Here is a 21,307-nt window from a genome sequence, read left to right as displayed (position 1 = left end):
ATTAGACGTCGCGAGCTTTCATCTTTAATAGAAATGTGAAACTGAATTAAAACTGCCGTGAATAGTTTACTCATTTCACTTTTAGTGAACAAACTTGGAATTAAAACCGTCGTCGAAACATTTATTAATTGCAAACATAATTGTAAAATTTATTCATAGTCTTCCATTTCATGATATCGAATAATGTAAATGGGAAAGTAGAAATAGTATAACATAAATAGATAAGAAAATAGTGTATAAGATATAAAATTATTTTTAATTTTTTATTAAACAGGGATTAAATCAATAAGAAGTAAATGAATTTGCTATAGATAAGTGAAAAAAACTAGCTATACTATCACGCTAAATGCAATCTATTACACTAATAGATGGCACAAGTAATTATGACATTAAAATTAAGATCCATGTAAAACAATTACAAGTAGAAATATTACAATAGTAAGTAGACAATTGAGAAAGAAAAACAATGTAAATGAGGTAGTACATGGTGACTGCCGTTTTAGAGCAGTGAGATATCGAGGTGGAGTGGAAACCAAGGACTGGTCAGCGCATTGGACGCAGAAAGAGCCTTAAAAAAGATGGTCAGACGGCCTTTTCGAAGTTCTCGGAAGACGGTGGATATAAACAGCTTTTAATTTGTGCCATTGGAAATGTAAAGGGGGAGGTCTATATTCACCAATGCACGTTCTAAGACTGAAATGAAGATAGGAAATCCTATCGTTTGTGTATCTTAAAAATGTGATGTCTACCAGGAATTTAACCTAATTATGTTACTAATAATTACACTATCCGATATTAAAATTATTAACCGATAGATAGAGGATTTTTAACGGCCCTTGGACCTGGCTATTCTGGGTACCTGTCTTTCTCCTTTGCCGTGTTTGAAGCGGTAACGTCACAGATTAGGGTATTTATTTTTATCTTATTAATTTTTTTTTAATTTTCTTATGTACTATTCTTTTATAATTCACATACTCTATTTTTTCTCACTTATATATCATCTTCCATGCTTCATCTTCCTTCCCTCGTCTACATTCTCAGATCACAGTTTTTACATTATCACAGTTATTGACTCATTTGTTTAAATTATTTACATTTTAAATATTTTTTATAAATTTTTAATTATTATATTTTAATATTTACGTTCATGTTTTTATTTATATTTTAATAAAAGCATCAATTTCAAATTTTCTTATTTAATAAAAAGACATATAAAATCAGACTGGTTGCGATAGTGAAAAGATCAAGGACTTACCTTCAGCCACAGCGGCTTTCTTCAGCGCGCCCATGGAGATACTCTTCCTGGGTGTGGTTTCAGAGTCCTTGGGCCAGGCGAACTGGTTGCGGTATTCCGTGCTCACGGTCTCTGGCTCCTTCGCCGCCAGGACTTCGCCCAGGGCGTTTGACGCCTACACAATCATGTATTAAGTGAGATTATCAACAGATGATTAATATTTTTTGTGTAAAAGATAAAGGGTGAGTCTATGGCTCATTTACTATTTCAGTATTGATAATATAGTGAGAATAACATTTTCAAATTTAAATAACTACACATAGTATGTACTACCTGAAGTTATTAGGCTGTTTTCAAATAAAAAATAAATAAATGTATTTTAATAAATCACTATAAAGTATGAACAGGTTGATTTAGAAGTGCAAAAACATTTTGCTGGCAAATGTGCTTCTACACTTAAAACAAACCATCTTGTATAAATTTCCAAATGTGTACTTAACATAGATGTAATGTACAGTGGATTGGAAAGTTCCGTGGTACCTTGGGTTCGACGGTGTCAGTCCACCGCGGCTGACGGGGCCCCTCCGACTTGCTGCGCCGCCCGGCACGCTCGGGATCGCTCCTCTGGGCGCTCTATCGATTAAAATCATTTTTTATCTGTTGTAGAAGGAACGATATCTATAAAAAGCAGTAAACAATAAAAAAAGGTTTTTATCTAGAGAGAAAAAAATATTAACACGTTAAGTGCCTCGTCAGTCACCGGTGACTGACACCAACCTTTCCTTTTAGGACGCGTCAGTCACCAGTGACTGACAGTAAAACATATGATAATAAAGGTAAAAATGAAACATTGTACAGAAAGCTTTAATAGATTTTATTGAAATAAGGTAAACATAAAAATGGATGTACCTCGCAAGTGTCACAAAATTTTGAAATTTCCATCAGGTAAATTCAAATTTGCCAGTATTGCGCGCGCGGCCCGACACGGAAGTCGCTATAAAACCACGCGGCACTTAGCGTGTTAAAAGTAAATTATTCAGTGAATCTTGTATCATTCGAGTGTTTTTAGTTAATGAAAATGGAACTTGAGTTGTGGACTCATTTACAGTACCCGGCGATTAATATTGCACATCGACCTTTGGAAAGAGACGTTATCTCTGTCGCACGAAATACAACAAAACGTCACATAGGTAGTGTGGCACAGAGATAGTGCTCTACGAAGCCGAAATTAGCCGATTGTCTCTTTCCAAAAGTCGATGTGCAATTTTTATCGCCGAGTACTCTACGTGATTGAAATTATAATAGATACATCAGAGATTGTTAAATTTTAAAAAAGCAGATGTTGAGTTTCTGGCCGGCTTTTCTGGCTACCGCTAATAATGTTTAAATAAATGAAGACTTAAAAAAGTGTGTAAATATCTATTTTAATAATGATATCTTTACGATTTGAAAAACAAAAGGATTCTAAGAAGACTGCGGGGTTTTAATTAGTATGAGTATCGCAAAACCCTATTTGTTGTCGCAACAGAAGAGTAACTAATGTAGGATTTGCTTACGGGTCGAAAACAAATGAAATATTTCTAATAGTAAATACTAACAGATGTCGAGGTGCGAGGTGATGAACGGGTGCCCAAGAGGCATAATATAGTCCTTATTTTATACAAAATTCAATTCATGATAATAGACTACAAGTTCCTATGCTTATATTGTGACTGTTGTTGTTATTTCTCTTAGCCTTACTCTTATAGCTTCATCAGACGTAACCTATACACACATATACATATATATGTGTATATGTATATGTTTTACTGTCAGTCACCAGTGACTGACGCGGCCTGAAAGGAACGGTAGATGTCAGTCACTGGTGACTGACGTGACACTCAACGTGTTAATATTTTTTCGTGTTAATTTTTTTATATATAACATAACTGGGGCCTTAAAAATCTTTTTAGGTTTTCATTTGTTTTTATACTTTTCATATTGCCATTGTGTGTCATTTTGACAATTGATTTTTCGTTTGTTCTATGTCAGTCTACTGTTACCTAGTTTAGTAAAAGTATAATTAAAATACATGAAAAATTGAAACTAAAATTTTCATTTTTTAATCATACAGACCACACGTTCGCCCACACTTACCCTGGCCCGTTCGAAGGCGGAGTTCTGGGCGGCGGGGCGGAGAGCCTCAGCGGGTGCTGGGTCGAAAAGCTCGTTGGTCTTGTACGCCACGCCGGGGTACTTCTTGCGGCGCGGGATCGCCGGTTCCATCGGTCCTGGTCAAAAGAAAAAATCATAAATATTTTTCAATTACAACTTTGTTTTTTAATGAAGATATTTGAAAATTATTTAACATTTTGCAGCCAATTTATATATGTTCTTTAATATAATATAAGTAGCCTTTATGAACAAACAAATCTTACACATTTTAATAGATTAATCATCAGAATTTGGGTGTTCGTTTTGATTTTCAACACACCTGTTCAGTATGTACTGTAATATAATTAAAAATAACATGTTATATACTCGTAATATCTAATAACTGCAGTAAAAATTTTAACTTTATGATGATAATACACAGGGTGATCGGTTATAGGTGTAAAAGATATAAAGGGGTGAATGTTCACAGTATACTTTCATATTCACAAATGCGTTATATATACGCACATATTTTCAATCTCCCTGTATAAAGTGTTAATTTCGGAATATGTACATCAATTTCATTATTTAATGGAATCAGGCGTACTCTATGTTTGGCACTAATCGGTGTAACATAACTCCTGAAGATGACACGTGGAGGGGTGAAACACGTGTTGAGTAGTTTAACGGTGGCAGTTGTGTAATTCGCATTGTTTGCCGCATGCGCATTTATCATCGGGCTGGCGGGCGGTGCACTTTGTTGCACGACTACCACTGCATGTGCGGAAGTGACTAAATATTGGCCCTTTTCTTACTTAATTAATTTCATTTTCTTCTGGCAGTACAAAAACTGTAGGAACAGATAATAAACAATAATTAATTTTAATATGCAATAATCCGTATTTTGAAATCGCTTTTCTTTACTATATTATCATTATGTTATTAATTATTTCCACACAGTACAAGTTGTGTATTAATCACACCAGATCCGAAGATTAATATAAAAGTTTTATTAATTATTAGCAAAGAATTATTCAATTATACTTTTACAGTTTTTAACTAACCAAACTGTGTAAGACATGTCCGTTTATGTACTTACTACATATATTACTGACTCATCACCATATCTCTAAACACATAAGGAATAAAGAATTGAAATTTGGTGAAAATATACCTTATACTAAGTAGAGATCATCTAAGAACGGATTATATTGAATTTTACCTAAAAGAGTGTTTGTAGAGGCTTTCATTTAAAAAAATGTAAACTTTGAAACGGTTATGGATTTTGTAATTATAAAATTTTGTTGGAATATATTTTTAGCATGTTAAATATTACCAAGAATGAATTTAATAAAATTAATTCACAAAAGGTAATGCCAGTCGAAGCTGAGGGGAGACAGCAAGTACTACATACATAAGCATACAATTGAAAGCGATTTAATACAAGAGGCTTTTCAATAAAAAAACATTATATTTTCCTTTGTCTTCGTTCATTCTTTCGAAATATATTCTAACATTCGTTAATAGAACAAAAGGCAACCTTTTAGAAGTGTTTGCTGGCAAATGGGAAACGCAAACTTTGTCGGTAATCGAATCCCCTTCAGACTTCGCACTTAACGTATGCCATCAGTGAGTTATCAAGTCGCAGGAAATTCTTATTTAACCGCAAAACTGGGACACACGGAATAAAGTTACAATGTATTAACATCAAATTGAGATATCTAATACATTCAGGCGTTACTTTGCGGAAGTTAATACTAAGTAAGAAAAGGACTAATATATAGCTACTTCCGCTATGTAGCAGTAGTCGTGCAATAAAGTGTTACATTGTAACATTACTCCTGAGGATGCCCCGTGAAGGGGTGAAACACATGTAGACTAGATTAACGGTGATAGTTGTGTTTCGCATTTTTTGCCGCTAGCGCATTTATCAGCGGGCTGGCGGGCGGTGCACTTTATTGCACGACTACTGCTACATAGTGGAAGTAACTATATATTGGTCCTTTTCTTAATCAAATTGAGAAGTATATTCACGGTAAGTTCTATACATAAACATTATACGTTGTAAAAGTCATGTATATTGAATGAAAGTGATCATAAAATAAACCATCTGTTGTGGGATCTTCATCAGGACGCGTTTGGTACGCTCGTAACATTAAATCTGATTCAGCAGGATCAGGAGCTCATTCTGATTCTATCTTTTATCACATTGGTCTCTTTTCGTTATATTCTTATAGCGTACACAAGAGGTCACTTTAAATTATCTAAAGTGTATAATCATTTTCAAGAATTCTTTATTAAAACAGTTTCCACTTACTGAGTAATGACACACGTGTTTACGAAAGGTAGAAAATCGGGTATTAGAAATTTCCAAGCATATAATTTATTTTCAAAACAATTCATAAACTGTGTCCATTGCGGGCTTGTGGAACGTTACATGTTTTCAAAACCCTTGAAAAGCTGCATTACCTATTAACTTGTAATGTTTTATCGATATATTTCTGCTTATCATTAGATATTGTATGTTATCTGTGTAATTTAATTTTACTTGGTAAATAAGTCCATCCAATGGTTGTCTGCATGAAATTGCCGATTGAGTTAAGATCGTTGTTTGTACTTCTTCTTTTGTCATTTTTAACAAAAGAAAAATTAAGAAATTTAATTTTGTTTTGTGTGACGTCATAGCAATATATATATATATATATATATATTTATATATATATATATATATAAATAAAATATATATATATATATATATATATATATATATAGGACTTTAAGGATTCCACAGATATGAGAGGTGTCTTCGCTCGGATCGTTATATACTTTTTACCAGATTGAACGATCTTCAACTTCGATAGTAATATGATAACAAACCAATTAATATTTATCACACTACGTTCATGTAACATCAACAAATCAGGCGTTATTTTGCGGAAGTCTATCCTAAGTAAGAAAAGGACCAATATTTAGCCACTTCCGCATATGCAGTCGTAGTCGTGCAACAAAGTGCACCGCCCGCCAGCCCGCTATTATTATTGCCACTTTAGCTATTATTGCCACTCTGTGTTTGGCTAAATATTTGCCCTTTTCTTATTCAACATCAACTAATTCGATAACAACGTTTTCGTACAGTTTATTAAAAAAAAACTACGTATGTACAGATGCTTTCTTCTGAACTGCGCTACTTCTAACAATGACCTATAGTATCTGTATTAACTGTTGTGTATTCGAACACGTAAAATATTTTATTTGTGTAGACAGTGGTATCTCACTCACTACTCTTGATCACTGACTCGAATATAGTGATCGCACTAAATTATATATCTGATGATAAATTATATCGCTTTCCTTGTCCTCTAAGGATAAATTATATCGCTTTCCTTGTCTTCTAAGGATTTTCTAATATACTATAGCACTACGAATCCATAACAATATGAAAACGACTACAATTTTTTTTTATTTTTTATTCATTTCGTGTGCCAGCTGAATCGTATATGATTTCATAAAATAAAGTATTTAAAAGAGGAAAATGAATATAAGTTAATTAAACACCGTGTTTGTACCATGTTTGTACATATCAATATTAATCTAGAAACTTCTAGAAGCCTAGTTTGTGATGGTGATGCTTACCCCTGGTGATGGGTAGTGCGGAGGGCGGGGTGGGAGCGGGCTGCTTCACCACCCCCTGCTGCTGCTGCTGTTCCTTGTACTCGTGCCATCTGTAGGTGCTGCGATACTCCGAGTGCAGCTGTTGACAACGAACATCACTTAGAATTATGATTTAATAATCGAAAGATTGCTCGTCTGTAGTGGCACTGGGCGGAGAGCCATTAGGGGCGAAAGGTGGCCACCACGAATAGATAGACGCAGCCTATGCCGCTAGGTAGACCGATGACATCGTACCGATCTTTGAGTAAGTCCTATGTCTTGCAGGGGGCTAATATAATGTAATCAACTCACAAGAAAAATTACCCAGCACATTCATTGCATCTGTTTACACATACAAACTTCACACATACATACAAACATAATCTCTTCTCTTCTTTTTTCAGTTCATAGACGTCTACTGCAAAGCATAGACCTCTCCCGAAGATATCTATGGGGGATATACAACAAAGCTGGTTGGCGATCGCAGCACGGTATTGTGGCACGCAGAGAATCCTGCACATCCTCTAGAAACTTCTTTGTAAGCAGTGGCAATCCTATATAATTAACGCACAAAGTTTGATTTATACAAGATTGTATACTGATAATCGAACTGAGACCTACGATCACAAGTCCCAGAACTTTACCGCTAGGATACTGCTCACTCACGTAATATTAAATGTTAGTTGTGTAAGTGTTAATATAGTTGTTAACTTTTAATGGATTCAGGCGATACTTCGCGGAAGTCCATCCTAAGTAAGAAAAGGGCTAATATATAGCTGATAAGTGCGCATTTATCAGCGGGCAACTACTAGAAGTAGTTATATATTAGTCCTTTTCTTACTTGTTAACTTTTGTTTAATTTTTGTTTATAGGCATGAAAAGGACGGCTATAACATTTATAACAGACTGCCAACGACATTGACAATTGAATTAAATATCCTGTAATGTTATATAAATACTAGCTGATCCCGCAAATGTTGTTTTGCCATGTATGTTATTTCTAGAAAACATTAAAAACAAATAAAAAATAAGTAAAGGGATGAAAATTTATTGTATTTTTGTATGCTGTATCAAAAAAAAAAAACAAAAAAATTGTCAAAAAAATAAAAAAACTTAAGGGCGGACCACCCTTAACATTTAGGGGGATGAAAAATAGATGTCGTCCGATTCTCCGCTCTGGGCGATATGCGCGCTAAGATTCACGAAAATCGGTCGATCCGTTTCGGAGAAGTTCAATCACGCACACCGTGACATGAGAATTTTATATATTAGATTGGATATATAATAAAATAAATATATTATTGAACATTATAGTAAAAGATTAACACTGTTATTATTAATATTTGTTTTCGAAATTCAGTATAGCAAGATTCAGAACTAGTATAGCAAAACATGTCAGATGCCGAGCGCTCGACTGAAATGTTTTCGCATAGATTGCTTCCCAACCTCTTTAGAGTTATTGCTCGTTGAACGATGTAAGAGCCTTCGGAACCGGTGATGCGCTTGCTAGTTTATCGATGTATCTAAAAATATATGTAGCGTTAAAAGTCTCAAACTCGGCTTCTTATGCTTCGTATTCTATTTATTCTTTTAAATTGATTATATTCTTTTTATTTTCAGCTGATAGACCTCACCTGCAAAGTACAGGTTATAATATTACGTCGTGGAAATATTATTGTTTTAATTTCTGAATAAAAACTTGCAGTAAAACCTTTTTGGTCGCACTGTTTATATGTTGCCTGGTTTGGAATAGCAGTAAACGGATAGTTTTTAAAATAATTAAATTAAATATTGAAAATGATTGTTCGAAATTTCTTTTATAACCAGAATAAGTGAATAATAAGTGTATTAGATTTTTTAAAAGTTTCATTACGCTGTTACGTTGTTAACAGTTTGAAAGCATTATTAGTTATATTCAATCTTAATATAACAATTATTTATCTGTAAAGGCCTGTCATTAGCGAATTTATTTCATTTTATTTTTTTATCTTATCTAAACTTGCCAAATTGTAATTATTCTGCATGTTTTCTCAAAAGATTAAATACATAAATAAGGCACAACATATAATAAAAAAATTGTTTTTTTTTATCTGAGTACTTTTTTTCTTTGTAACCGTAACATTAGAAACGAAAATGTATACATAGTAGGGAAACAGATCGACAAACAGATCGTAGTCGACGTGTTCATTATATATGATTAATATAAAATGATTATCATGGCGCAATTTTCCGGTTCCGATGTAACTTATGTTTAAGATAATGGTTCACTTAAGTTAACTTATCATGTTCACTTTTATTAATGAAGATGTAATTAATGATTAACCTCTCACATTATTGTTATCGGTATAATAGAAAAATACACTTATACAAATACATTAAAATACGAGTGTTTAAAATGCATATTTACGTTTGAATATGTAAATATATAAATTATTTTTATAATTAGAAAGCTTCTCGTTATAAAAAAGTTTTTACAATAACATCTCAGTGATCTTGTTTACTGTCTGCTATTCGCAGTTTCCTTAGATCAGATTTAAAAATATCGCATGTAGTTTCACACGCCCGCCTAAGATCTCTGCGTAGTCAATTTTACGGCATCAGAAAAATCTGTCTTGATACTTTGAAGGCGGATCTAGGATAACTAAAGTTACAATACGAACTAAGAATTGTAAAAGTGGTAAATAAATTGCTTTAAAATCATATTTTATCAAATACGCTTTTTTTTCGCTAGGATGTTTTGTTTCTTGGGAAAGGGATTGCCGCTATTTGATACTGATCTTTCTTCTCCCAGCTGCGAGTCACGGCAGCGTTTTCTTATATACAATTATTGATATCGGTAAATCACTTAAAATTTATATATATATATATCTTTTACTAAGTCATGTATTCGTGTCTGCATTGTTTCATTTGAAGTAACTGCCCATGCGCTATAGACTGTTAAATACCTTGAGGTGTTAGACCAGGGGTTGCCAAGTTCTGATGATGCGAGCCATTTTGCTAAATTTGAATTTTTGGCGAGTGGCAATTGAATACGAATTTAAAATACGCAAAAGAATTTTTTTTTTACAAAAATTATATTTTTTGAAGTACAAAATATGTCTGTTGAAGTTAGATATAACGGCATACGTATCAGTACGTACGTATGTCGGTTAGTTAATTATGATCGGTGTTTGGATTTCGTTAATTTATGCCGGAATAATAATAATAAATTTTCGCACCGGTAATTTGTTTTTGATTTCCCAGACGCTGACATAGATTATATACATATATTGTAATATTTAAATAATTCGGAAATCAATAGGATCCTAAAATAATCGTTCAAAGAGCCGCATGGATATAGCATCCACAGCAATATGCCACATCATTTCCAAAAATAATACACGATATTAAACACAACAGTTGTTTAAATTAGTCATACTGGTGACGGACTATTCCTTGTAACGTGGGGAAGTCCCACAAATATTTCCTTCCGGTGTGGGGTCAATGACATCAAAACACGCTGACATACTATACAGTATACGCTGAAGTTACTTACTAGTCGATTCTTAGCGGAGAGGAAGATCAATGCTATACATTGATCCAATTAGATATATTTATTTTAAAAAAGGTATACTTTGTTTCAAACATGTGACCAGTCTTTCTGTCTAATAAGGACCGAAGGTACAATGATTAGGAATTAATTTATTTATAATACGATTACTATTCTATTATTATGAAGAGTGCTTGGTAGTAGATATAAAAGTTTTAAAATATGTAATACTTCGATCGAAGAATAAGGTGAAAATGTCATTGAAATCCGCCACGTCCAAAAAATAAAGATTTGGTGCATGAAAATCGTCGATTGACAATTAGAGATGTCGTTAATGGTGTTGGAATATCTCTTAACCCATACCATTTTGGATTTTATTGGTCGATGTCATACTGAATTGCTTTTTTTTCGCGACATTTTTTTACCAAAACTGAACTCATATTATTCCGCAATTTTTGGCACAAAAACTTTTGGTTATTCAACAAATTCAAAAAACCAACGCGGTACGCTGTTTTGACGTGATTGAGAAGATAAAACCTGAACCATAGAAGATTTCAAAGACAATACTAGAAAAAGATAGTTTTGTCGAACAAAAAATCTTTGGCAAAAGTGAGTTTTATCAGACGACAATTACTTTTAAGGATATGAAATATATCAGGAAGAATAAATATAAAATTAACAATAATACCTTACTTTTTTATCACAGAATTAGTTCATTAGTCAGCAAGAAAAAGAGGGGTCTGAGTGTCTTGTACCTGTGCAGTACAATATACTCTCAATATTTCCATTCCAATTATCCTGTATGTTTATATGTACACTAGCTGATCCCGCAAACGTTGTTTTGGAAAAAAAATTAAGTATTTAATTAACAAATAAAAAATAAGGGTTTACCGTAGATGGGTGAAAATTTAGGGTTGTGTGTATTTGTAATGCTACATTATAAAAAAAATTAAAATAAAAAATTTCGTCTAAAAATTAACAAAAAATTTAAGGGTGAACAACCCTTATCACTTAGGGGTATGGAAAATAGATAGTAGCCGATTCTCAGACCTACTGAATACGCATATAAAATTTGGTAAAAATCGGTGAAGCCGTTTCGGAGTACGATAACTAATATTGTGACATGGAAATTTTATATATTAGATAACCTTTAAAGGGGAGAATGTATAGATATTTGTTGTTGATTAATCTTTGGAACGCTTTATCCAAAAACAAATTGTTTCAGAAATAATAATAATAATGAAATTATAATGTAAAAGAAAAAGGATTATTATAATTTTAATTACTACAAACACGTCTTAAAAATAATAACTGTTTAATATCTGTTCCTGTAGACACTGTACAGCCTGAACTAAAAGGCCTGACGTTTTGAAATAGAAAAAACAAATGTAACATATTTCAGGTATTTCGAATTAGCAATACTGTAATCAGACTATCAAAGTGAACAGGTACTTCTTGAGTCTGGATGTTTCATCTTCGACCAAATCATCGTTTTACAATAGGTGAGTTGGTGGTCAAAGGCAAGCTTATAAAAAATACTTTACACAAATACAGAATGATTAAAAATAAGTCTAAAAGTTTTAAAAACAGGTCGCATTCATCCCTTTAAAGCTCTTGCCTCGAAAATCGTTCACTCAGTGGAAATATATCTTTTGCGTCTTTTTATCAAGTGACTGCCTTAGTATCAAAGGAACTTCGCAACATAATTTTTTTTTATTCGATTACGTTTCACGTCGGTGTTTTCTTTAAAAGCGGGTTAGCAGTGCACTATGTCGGCGCTCTGAATTAATTGAATTGAAACACACTGCCGCTAGAGTGACCAACAATTTATATCTATAATTAATTACCTGATATTTTATAACGGATGTTTTACTAAGATTACATATTATTATTGCTGTGGTTATTTATAACTAAATAAAATTTATTATTTTCCTTCTTTATTTTGTATTAATTTTGATTTCTTATTCCAATTGCAGAGTGCAAGCCATAATACACAACGCTATGCGAGTGTTTTATAGCAGTCACATACGTTTTGAAAATTTCTTCTAAGGATGCTGGTTTCAACAAGGTGATTAAACCGTCTTTGGCTTTAGTTTAGTAATTATATAAATTACATATCTCTCTTTTATTTAAATTAAAAAAAAAATTTTTGTACCGTTATGCATATAAAATACATCTTTATTATTTAGTTAATCAAATATTAAATATATTATTTGGATCGTGCTGTAGAAATAAATATACTGTATTAATTATATACTATATTTATTTTTACAGCTAAATTATTAATTGCTGTTAAATGAATTCATTTGACTCATTTCTTTGTAAATAATAAACCTAAATAATAAATTATAAAAATATTTAAGTCTCATATGTCACGTCTTCAAGATTCTTTAGGTAGTTAGAGTTGATGATTTGAAATAAAAGAGCGATATTGTTTAGAGTCCGTATAAATTGAGCGACATGGTCGCCCCAGTGTCCGAGTTATCGTGTGCGGAATAATTTACGAGAGGCCGTCGAGTCGATGCCGTCCACGTGCGCCGAATGCTTACGTTCATCTGCCCAGAACAGACTATTTTAAACTTTATTACAGTCATTACACTACTGCTGATTTATAAGTGTGTACTATATGAATATTACACAATCTAGTTCGTACAAATATAAATAAAATTGCGAAACGCTGGAGATGAATGAATGACGTATGTAATGGTAGATTTAATTCTCTATGACTCATAGTTTTTAAAGTTAATATGTTAATCGTATGTTATATTTACGATCAGAGCAAGACCGCTCATCGTGGCAATTTTTGGGATATGCCTGTTCAGTAGACATCTATCGGCTGACAAATAATAAACTTTAATTACAGTGAGTTTTTAAATTGATGGATTTGAATCAGCTCTGCTTTTGATTTTTCTCTGATGATGGTAATGCTGTTAGACCTAAGGCTTTTACAGCTTCATCGGTACTGAGTTCACGGAGCGGAAGGGTCCGTGAATTACATCAATCAGTTCTTCAGCATTCGTGGTTAAAGAGATAAGTTTTTTTATATGGATCTCGTTTTTGAACAGGATCTATATTTAGTACAACAATTTCTTCACTTTTTATTTTCTATTAGCTCTCTAGTCTTTCACTATGTCTTTTACTTCTTTTTTAACATTCGTCACATTATCTTTTATTCTCTACCTTTCGTCGACAATAATTTCACATATCTCCTACCTTCCTTCACCACATTCAGTATTACAGTTTGATTAACAATTTCTAATTCCTATCTATATTACTATTTTTTATTTTATTTATAATGTCATTTATATTTTTCTTACAATATTTCAAGAATTTCTTGCAGCGTACTTTGTTTTCCATTAGGGAGAAGATGGTGCCACTTTCCACTCGTTTCTCCAACTCAATCTCACACTTCACGTTCTCTCTTTTGCCAATACAGGACAGCTTGTTATTGCGTGCACAAAAAGAAAAGATTAGCCGCTATTGTTTAAATAGCTCGCACGATGTGTTTCAGCTGCTTTCACATTATTATGTCTTATGGCGATAATATATAGACATTATATGGTAGTGCATTACCTTATATAGTTGTCCACTGAAAATTGATATAAATAAATAGTTTATATAGAACCAATCTTATAAATTGTGGCTTTAAAACCCAGCTTATGTTGTAAATAAGTGTAAAAAAAAGAAATTAAATTTGTAAATTGTATTTGATAATAAGTACAGTATTTTCCTGTACAATTTTGAGTTTCGAATTTAATTAAGAAAATCGATATGAAAAATGCCATAGATTACGTCTTTACGTCCATGGAATGTTCATCTGTATAACCTACCTACGTGATTATATCCTTTTATTACTATGAACAGAATATAAATCCTGAAAATTACTTTTACGTGTGCAGAATGATAACTGTACAAAATATTGATGTTCATAGCACTTATAGGCAGTTAACTTAGTAGGGTAAAACGTCTACCAACAAAATTACATAATAAATATACGTATTTACAATTATTACATAAATGTATCTCTCATTTGTTAAAATGCCATGTTTATTTAATTTTTTATTAATTGTTAAAGAATTGAATGTATACCTCATTTGTCAGCAAAATTATTTAAATCTTTTATGTCATTTTCCAATCACCCTGTATAAAGTGATCACTCTGAAATTTCATAAAAATTCTGGCAGTATAAAATTTACGTCGACAGATAGTAAAAAATAATTAATTTTAATATATTTTTATGTGTGTACGTTGTAATTATTTCTGAAATATTTGATATGCGGATACATGTTGATACATTCATTGACACCTATTACCAGTCATAAATATATATTTTAATTACATTGTTGTCAATAATTAAAAATTTCTTTTTATAAAGTATATTTTTATTATTTTTTTTTCATTCTTCTATATACTTTTGTATGTTCATTATCATTTTAATATAAATTATACATATAGAGGCTGGTGTCCCATAAATCAATGTCAAGTCGGACACACACTCCATATTGTATATTTAGATTTTTTTAAATTTGAGTTAACAATAATAATAAATACATAAATATATTTGTTACTTATTTTATAATCTAAAATATTTATTCTTCTTAATTTCAGCTGATATATGCCTACAACAAGGCATAGGTTTTCTCCATAGATCGTCACGATGACCGGTCTGGCGCTGCACGCTTTCAGCATCCACACTGCATCTATCGGCAAGTGGTCGACACTGGAGAACCTTTCAGCTCCAACTTCCTTCTGCCACTGCCACTTCAGACAGTACATTTTTTGAGCAACGTTAGTGATCTTGATTCTTCTGAGAATCATCTTTTTCCCGATTTGATCTTGCAGCAAAACTTCTAGCATAGCCTTTTTTATTGTTGTCTTGGCGACTTTGTATGCCTTTGTATAACGCCCTTCGTAAGTAACCACCGAAAATTTTTAACTTATGTTATTAAACGCAGTAGAGTTTACTAAGAACCTATTTTAATATACTCTTTATAAAATGTTTTGAGGTATTAATAAGTTGATAGGTACAACCACCTTGGACGGTATATAGAAAATATTTCACAAAGTTGAGCGCGTGGGCGTGGCTTCGAGTTGGCGACGACGTTCCCCGATCGATACGCGAGCCTCCAGGAGTGAGTGACCTCATCCTTACAGATTGCTTATCGAACGTATCTCATTTTTATATATTACACGTTGATAGCGGCAATTCTTAGAAACAAATCGCTTAATAAATTTATTTACTTGAATTGATTAAAGATAAAGCATAACTTAATTTTGTTTACTCTACTTCGATGATTTTATATTATTTTTAACAATTATTTAAATACCAAAATATTTAACATAAATGATTGAGTAAGAAAAGGACCAATATTTAGCCACTTCCGCACATGCAGTGGTAGTCGTGCAATAAAATGCACCGCCACAAACACAGAGAGGTTTGGCACTAATCGGTGTAACATAACTCCTGAAGATGCCCCGTGGAGGGGTGAAACACGTGTTGAGTGATTTGGTGGTGGCGTTTGTGTGATTCGCATTGTTTGCTGCATACGCATTTATCAGCGGGCTGGCGGGCGGTGCATTTCATTGCACGACTACCATTGCATGTGCGGAAGTGGCTAAATATTGGTCCTTTTCTTACTTAGGATGGACTTCCGCGAAGTAACGCCTGATTCCATTAAATATAAATGATTGAATATGGAGCACTGGCTGCTCAGTGGTAGAGAACTGAGACGAGATCGCAGGTACCAGGGATACAATTTTATATAATACACTCTTTGTGCATTAATTATATAAGATTGACACTGCTCGCATACAAGATTATAGAGGCATATATATATATATATATATATATATATATATATATATATATATATATATATATATATTATGGGCAGCAGCGTTCTCTGCATACCATTATACCACAGTGCGATCGTCAACCTCCTGCCAAGCGTTGTGATTATGATTATTAGATTATGATTATGGTATATCCTCTCATATCTCTGGGGGAGGTTCATATCATGCAGGGGGCGTGTATGGGCAGAAACAAGGACGATAATTAGTAACAGCCTTAAATCTTTTACATAAAGTCAAAAGGAAGTTCAGTTACACTTTGCAAACTAACATTTATATTGCAAATCGACTTTTAGAAAGAGACAATCGTTTAATTTCGGTTTTGTAGAGCGTTATCTCTGTCGCACGACTGACAAAACGTCACATAGGTAGTGTGGGACAGAGATAATGCTCTACGAAGCCGAAATTAACCGATTGTCTCTTTCCAAAGGTCGATGTGCAATATTTATCGCCGGGTACTGTAGTTATATTACGTATTTTATAATTCCATTTAATATTTTAAAAACAAAATGTTTTCGTTCATTAATAATCGTTGTTACATTCTCTTTGGTGTTATTAAAAACAGTTATTACAAAAGGTCATAATAAAAGTTTAGAAAAATTAAAGCTGTAAGTGTAAAAATAACATATTTTTTATATTAAACGAGCTTAGATAGCTGTACTTCGACTTGCGCTTCCACTATAGATTACAACTTAGATCTGCAACTATAGTCTTCCGGTGACTTTAACAAGGCCATCTGTTCAACTTTAAGAAGAACATTCGTGATTTCAACACCAGAACCTTAAGGTACCAGCGGACATTTATTCTGCGTGATATATGGTCTACACGCTATTACCAGCTTCCCAATCTTTCGTACGTCTAAATTTGATATCGTTCCTGATACGATCTTGTAAAGAAATCTTATGTGCAGCCCATTCCATGGCTTATTGAGCGACTTCGAGCTTGCTTCTGAAACCAGAAATAAGAAACCACGTGTCTATACCGTAAGTCATCACCGGTAACACACATCTTTAAGTATTTAAGGGTATTAGGAGAAGATGAAAGATGGAAGAAGGTTACTTAAAACAAGGTAATAAAAGATTTTGAATTACAAAATCAGTGCTGTGTTCACGTAATTCAGTAATTTAGCCGCTTGCATAACAGATCGGGTAATTACTTTTTTTTTTCTAGACCGAAGTGAAAGTGATATGTCGAAAGACAACGTTCGTCAATGTTGCCAGAGTGGCGAAATCACGAATCGAAAGTCTCCATTAAAGGTAACATACACCGGCGGTACGGATCAGATTTGACGGTTTTCTCCCACAAGTAAAACAATACGCGACGACAATGCCTTTGTTTGAAGTGATATCGAAGAAATTTCTAATGGATATGTTGCCTGTAATATTATAGGCTGTATTCATCTTTAGTAATGTGTTGTCGGAAGTATTTTTTGTATGTTTGCTATTTGCTATTTGATTATATCTTTGTTCAAATTTATAAAAATACAATATGGATTATAAGTACATAATACTAGCTGAACTATCCAATATCTATTGTATATTATATAGGGTTGCTAATTTTTTTAATACAGTAATTGCAATCTACGTAATTCTATCGGGTAATATTTATTTACATTTTATTGTACTCCATAGATAATAAATAAAATAAAAAAGGAATATTTTATAATCTGTACAAAAGGCGGTGTTATCGCTCGATGCGATCTCTACCAGACAACCTTTGGATGACGATGAGAGATATGAAGAAGTAATATTGTGATATTGTCGAGGATTGTAAATATAATGACAAAGAACACATGATAATCAGTCTATTATTTTCGGTACGAAATGTCTGTCTGTTTGTTTTTATTAGCATAATCTCGGCGTACATATGTGACCACTATATAAATGAAATTTAAAAATGACAATAAATATTTTCGTTGTTCTGTGGACCTTTTGAAGTTTGTAGCTGATGTGTATGACGTGTTTGTACCTGTGTACAGATCATGTTAAATAGGCTTGTATATTTGCCTTAGATTTAAGACGACAAGATGACAGATGACAGTGACGTAAATATGTGACAGACTACAATAGGTGTCTTTTGTAACGACCTGTTTATTAAATTAAAGTGATAAACTACAAATGTAGTATTTTTATTTTCTGCCTTGTGTATAATTTTATAAATTTCGTTCTTGGTAATTTATTACTTAAATAAATTTGCGCTTAGTTTTATATTTCAGAGGCCACGGTTTGAAAATAAGCAAATTTAAATGAACGCTCCTCGTTTTTCTCGCGGGTATATTCATAAAATACGCTCTTAGCTGATTTATACTCGGCGGGAGAAATATGTTTTACTAAGTTACAAGTTTCTAAGCACTATGGTTCCAGAGATATCGTGATGAGTCAGTATTTAGATGGAAATTTCTTACGTATCTAAATGTAGTTACATCACTACGAATTTTCCACTAGGTAGATCGACGTAATAAAAGTCGCGGGAAGACGGATCATAGAGACTATCTTTGCGTGATGCCTATACATTGTAGTGAGCGTATATCAACTGATGACATCACTACAAACATATTTCTGTATTTTAGCCGATTAAAATAAATAATTACGATGTTATCGATACACTCCGCCCCATCCCTATTCGGCTCGGCGACATCGAGTCGCAATTTCGCGGCGTGTCCCTTCAGCCGCAATAACCGTCACCGCACGCTTGACGCCTATATTGCTTCCCAAACTCCACCCCTCTCCTCTAATCTCTCTACTGCTTTGAAGTACACTCCTTTTATAGATGTCTCTGTATAGGTTGCGATGAAACGTGATAGACACGATTCATATAGTCAGTTGAAGGCTCGAAACTATATCTATATATCTTTAGAGTACTTCAGTATTTTCACGAAAGTAATCATAAAAAAACTCACCTGTATTTGCGGGCTTTTCTAAGTGTCGAACTCTTTTATTTATTAAGATGAAAGATGCTTTTACAGGGGAGATCAATTTGATTCCATTTCTCACGTACGATCGAAAGTGGAAAGTAAGGCTTTTATGTAGAAATATAATATAAAAATAAATTTGTAATGACATCGGCTATACAGACTGATTTGATATAGGTGCTTTAAAAAGGTGAATGTATAAATCGTTTGCTGTCAATTAATGTATGGTATACCCTGTCAAAAGATTAATGATCTCAGAAATATTAAACAACGTAATAATGACACTAAAAGAAAAAGAGATTATAAAACTCATATGTCTAGGTATTAACATTAATTATTGTATATTATAAATCATTACAGACTTTTTAGTATTAGAAATTATTGTTCTATCAAATTGTAATAGCAAAAATTTTAATGTAATATATTAAAGAGCGATCACTCTATACATAATGCTCGTCTAATATATTTTAGTGCCTAAATACAAAAATCTACAAGCAATGTATATTGCCAGTGATGATCTGCGTACAGAAATGTATTTCTAATTTCTGGCCTGGCAAGCTCACAGGCCACGGAAAGGGCTCCGGGATTTCTCTATGAGATCGAATTTGATGTAAAGGGATTCGTAAGTAGGAAAAGGACCAATATTTAGCCACTTCCGCACATGCAGTGGTAGTCGTGCAATAAAGTGTACCGCCCGCCAGTCCCCTGATAAATACGTATGCGGCAAACAATGTAAATTACACAATTGCCACCGTTTAACCACTCAACACGTGTTTCACCCCTCCACGGGGCATCTTCAGGAGTTATGTGATAAATGCGATAAATGCGCACTTATCAGCTATATATTAGTCCTTTTCTTACTTAGGATGGACTTCCGCAAGGTAATGCCTGATTCCATTACATAAAAGGGATTTGTAGTCAAACCGAAGTAAGCGATCCCAGCGGGTCAGAGATTAGTAGAAGTGGTAGTGAGAAGGTAACATTGAGGGTAGAAGAGATGGCTTCAGAGATCTTTACGTCTTGAAGTGAAAATCACGGACCTTGTTAAGATCTTCGAAAATCATTGAATGTCGACACAGGAGGCTTTTGTCCAGTGTTGAGACATCAACAGAAATGATGAGGAATGATAAGTTTCCGAATTATTAACAAATGTATGTTAAATCTATTTATACTTTTTTTGACTTTTCACATTATTGTATAGAAAACACGTTACGGTTGGACGGGTATACCGACGTTTACAAGATTGCTCCATTCTTTTACCTTGTACAATGGATACACTTTCACTTAAATTGTTTATTTTATAAAATGTAACAAACTGTTTTAACGTACTAGTGCGTAGATCTCTCCTATCGATTTCAAAAAGGAACCGGTTGGAAACGACTTCCTTTCAATCTCTTTGAGATACGAGTCCCTATTCTAAATTTAGTTTTTATTGTAAATGTATTTATACTCTTTTTTGAAAGAAACTGTTACAAGCATCATCATCTTATTAGTCATAAGACCTCCAGTATTTTACAGAGGTCTCTCTTAAAGATTTACAATAACACTGGTTGGAAGCTGCATCCACCGTCTTTGGAAAATCTTAAGATCGTCTGTCAATCTTTCGGGTGGACGTACCACGCTTCGGTTGAAGCTAGCAACACAGAGGTCCAAAAAAAGTAAGGCGAGCGATTTTTACGATGTTAAGAAATTTAGATCAGATTTATTTGTAAATAAAATAATTTGTAATACGAAGACTCATTAATTAGAGTCCGTTATAATTAAGGAAATTTGTAAGAAAAAAAGGTTTAAAGAGGAAAATAAATGCGAAAATTTTGCTTTGTTCTACTAAAAATGGACAACGCGTAGAATTTTATTTTGATGTTATGTTTATGTTGATGTTTTTGCTGTTAGCCATGAGTTGTTTTATAGTTTCAAGGGTGCTGAGTTCACAAAATGGTAGGGTCTGTGAACTTTTATTTTTTGACTGGTTTAAACGTATTCCAGTTGCACGAACGCA

The 21,307-nt window shown here is 33.2% G+C and overlaps 1 protein-coding gene across 3 annotated transcripts in view; it reads right to left on the bottom strand.

Moving 5' to 3' along the window:
- Window positions 1-21,307, bottom strand: part of LOC137925166 (nuclear protein MDM1-like) — a 56,958-nt gene that overhangs the window by 15,532 nt on the left and 20,119 nt on the right. For all 3 annotated transcript variants that reach the window (XM_068768551.1, XM_068768552.1, XM_068768553.1), the window contains exons 2-5: window positions 7,001-7,118; window positions 3,371-3,504; window positions 1,775-1,867; window positions 1,256-1,409 (exon numbers count right to left, since the gene is read on the bottom strand). In XM_068768551.1, the coding sequence (XP_068624652.1) occupies window positions 1,256-1,409; window positions 1,775-1,867; window positions 3,371-3,504; window positions 7,001-7,118 (499 nt within the window). The remainder of the gene's footprint in view (window positions 1-1,255; window positions 1,410-1,774; window positions 1,868-3,370; window positions 3,505-7,000; window positions 7,119-21,307) is intronic.

Source organism: Battus philenor, unplaced genomic scaffold, assembly GCF_028537555.1.
Source record: "Battus philenor isolate CCGP_79_NKW_IND1 unplaced genomic scaffold, ilBatPhil1.0.hap1 SCAF_26, whole genome shotgun sequence".
NCBI classification, from domain to species: Eukaryota; Metazoa; Arthropoda; class Insecta; order Lepidoptera; family Papilionidae; genus Battus; species Battus philenor.
This window is presented reverse-complemented; position numbering and strand designations above follow the sequence as displayed.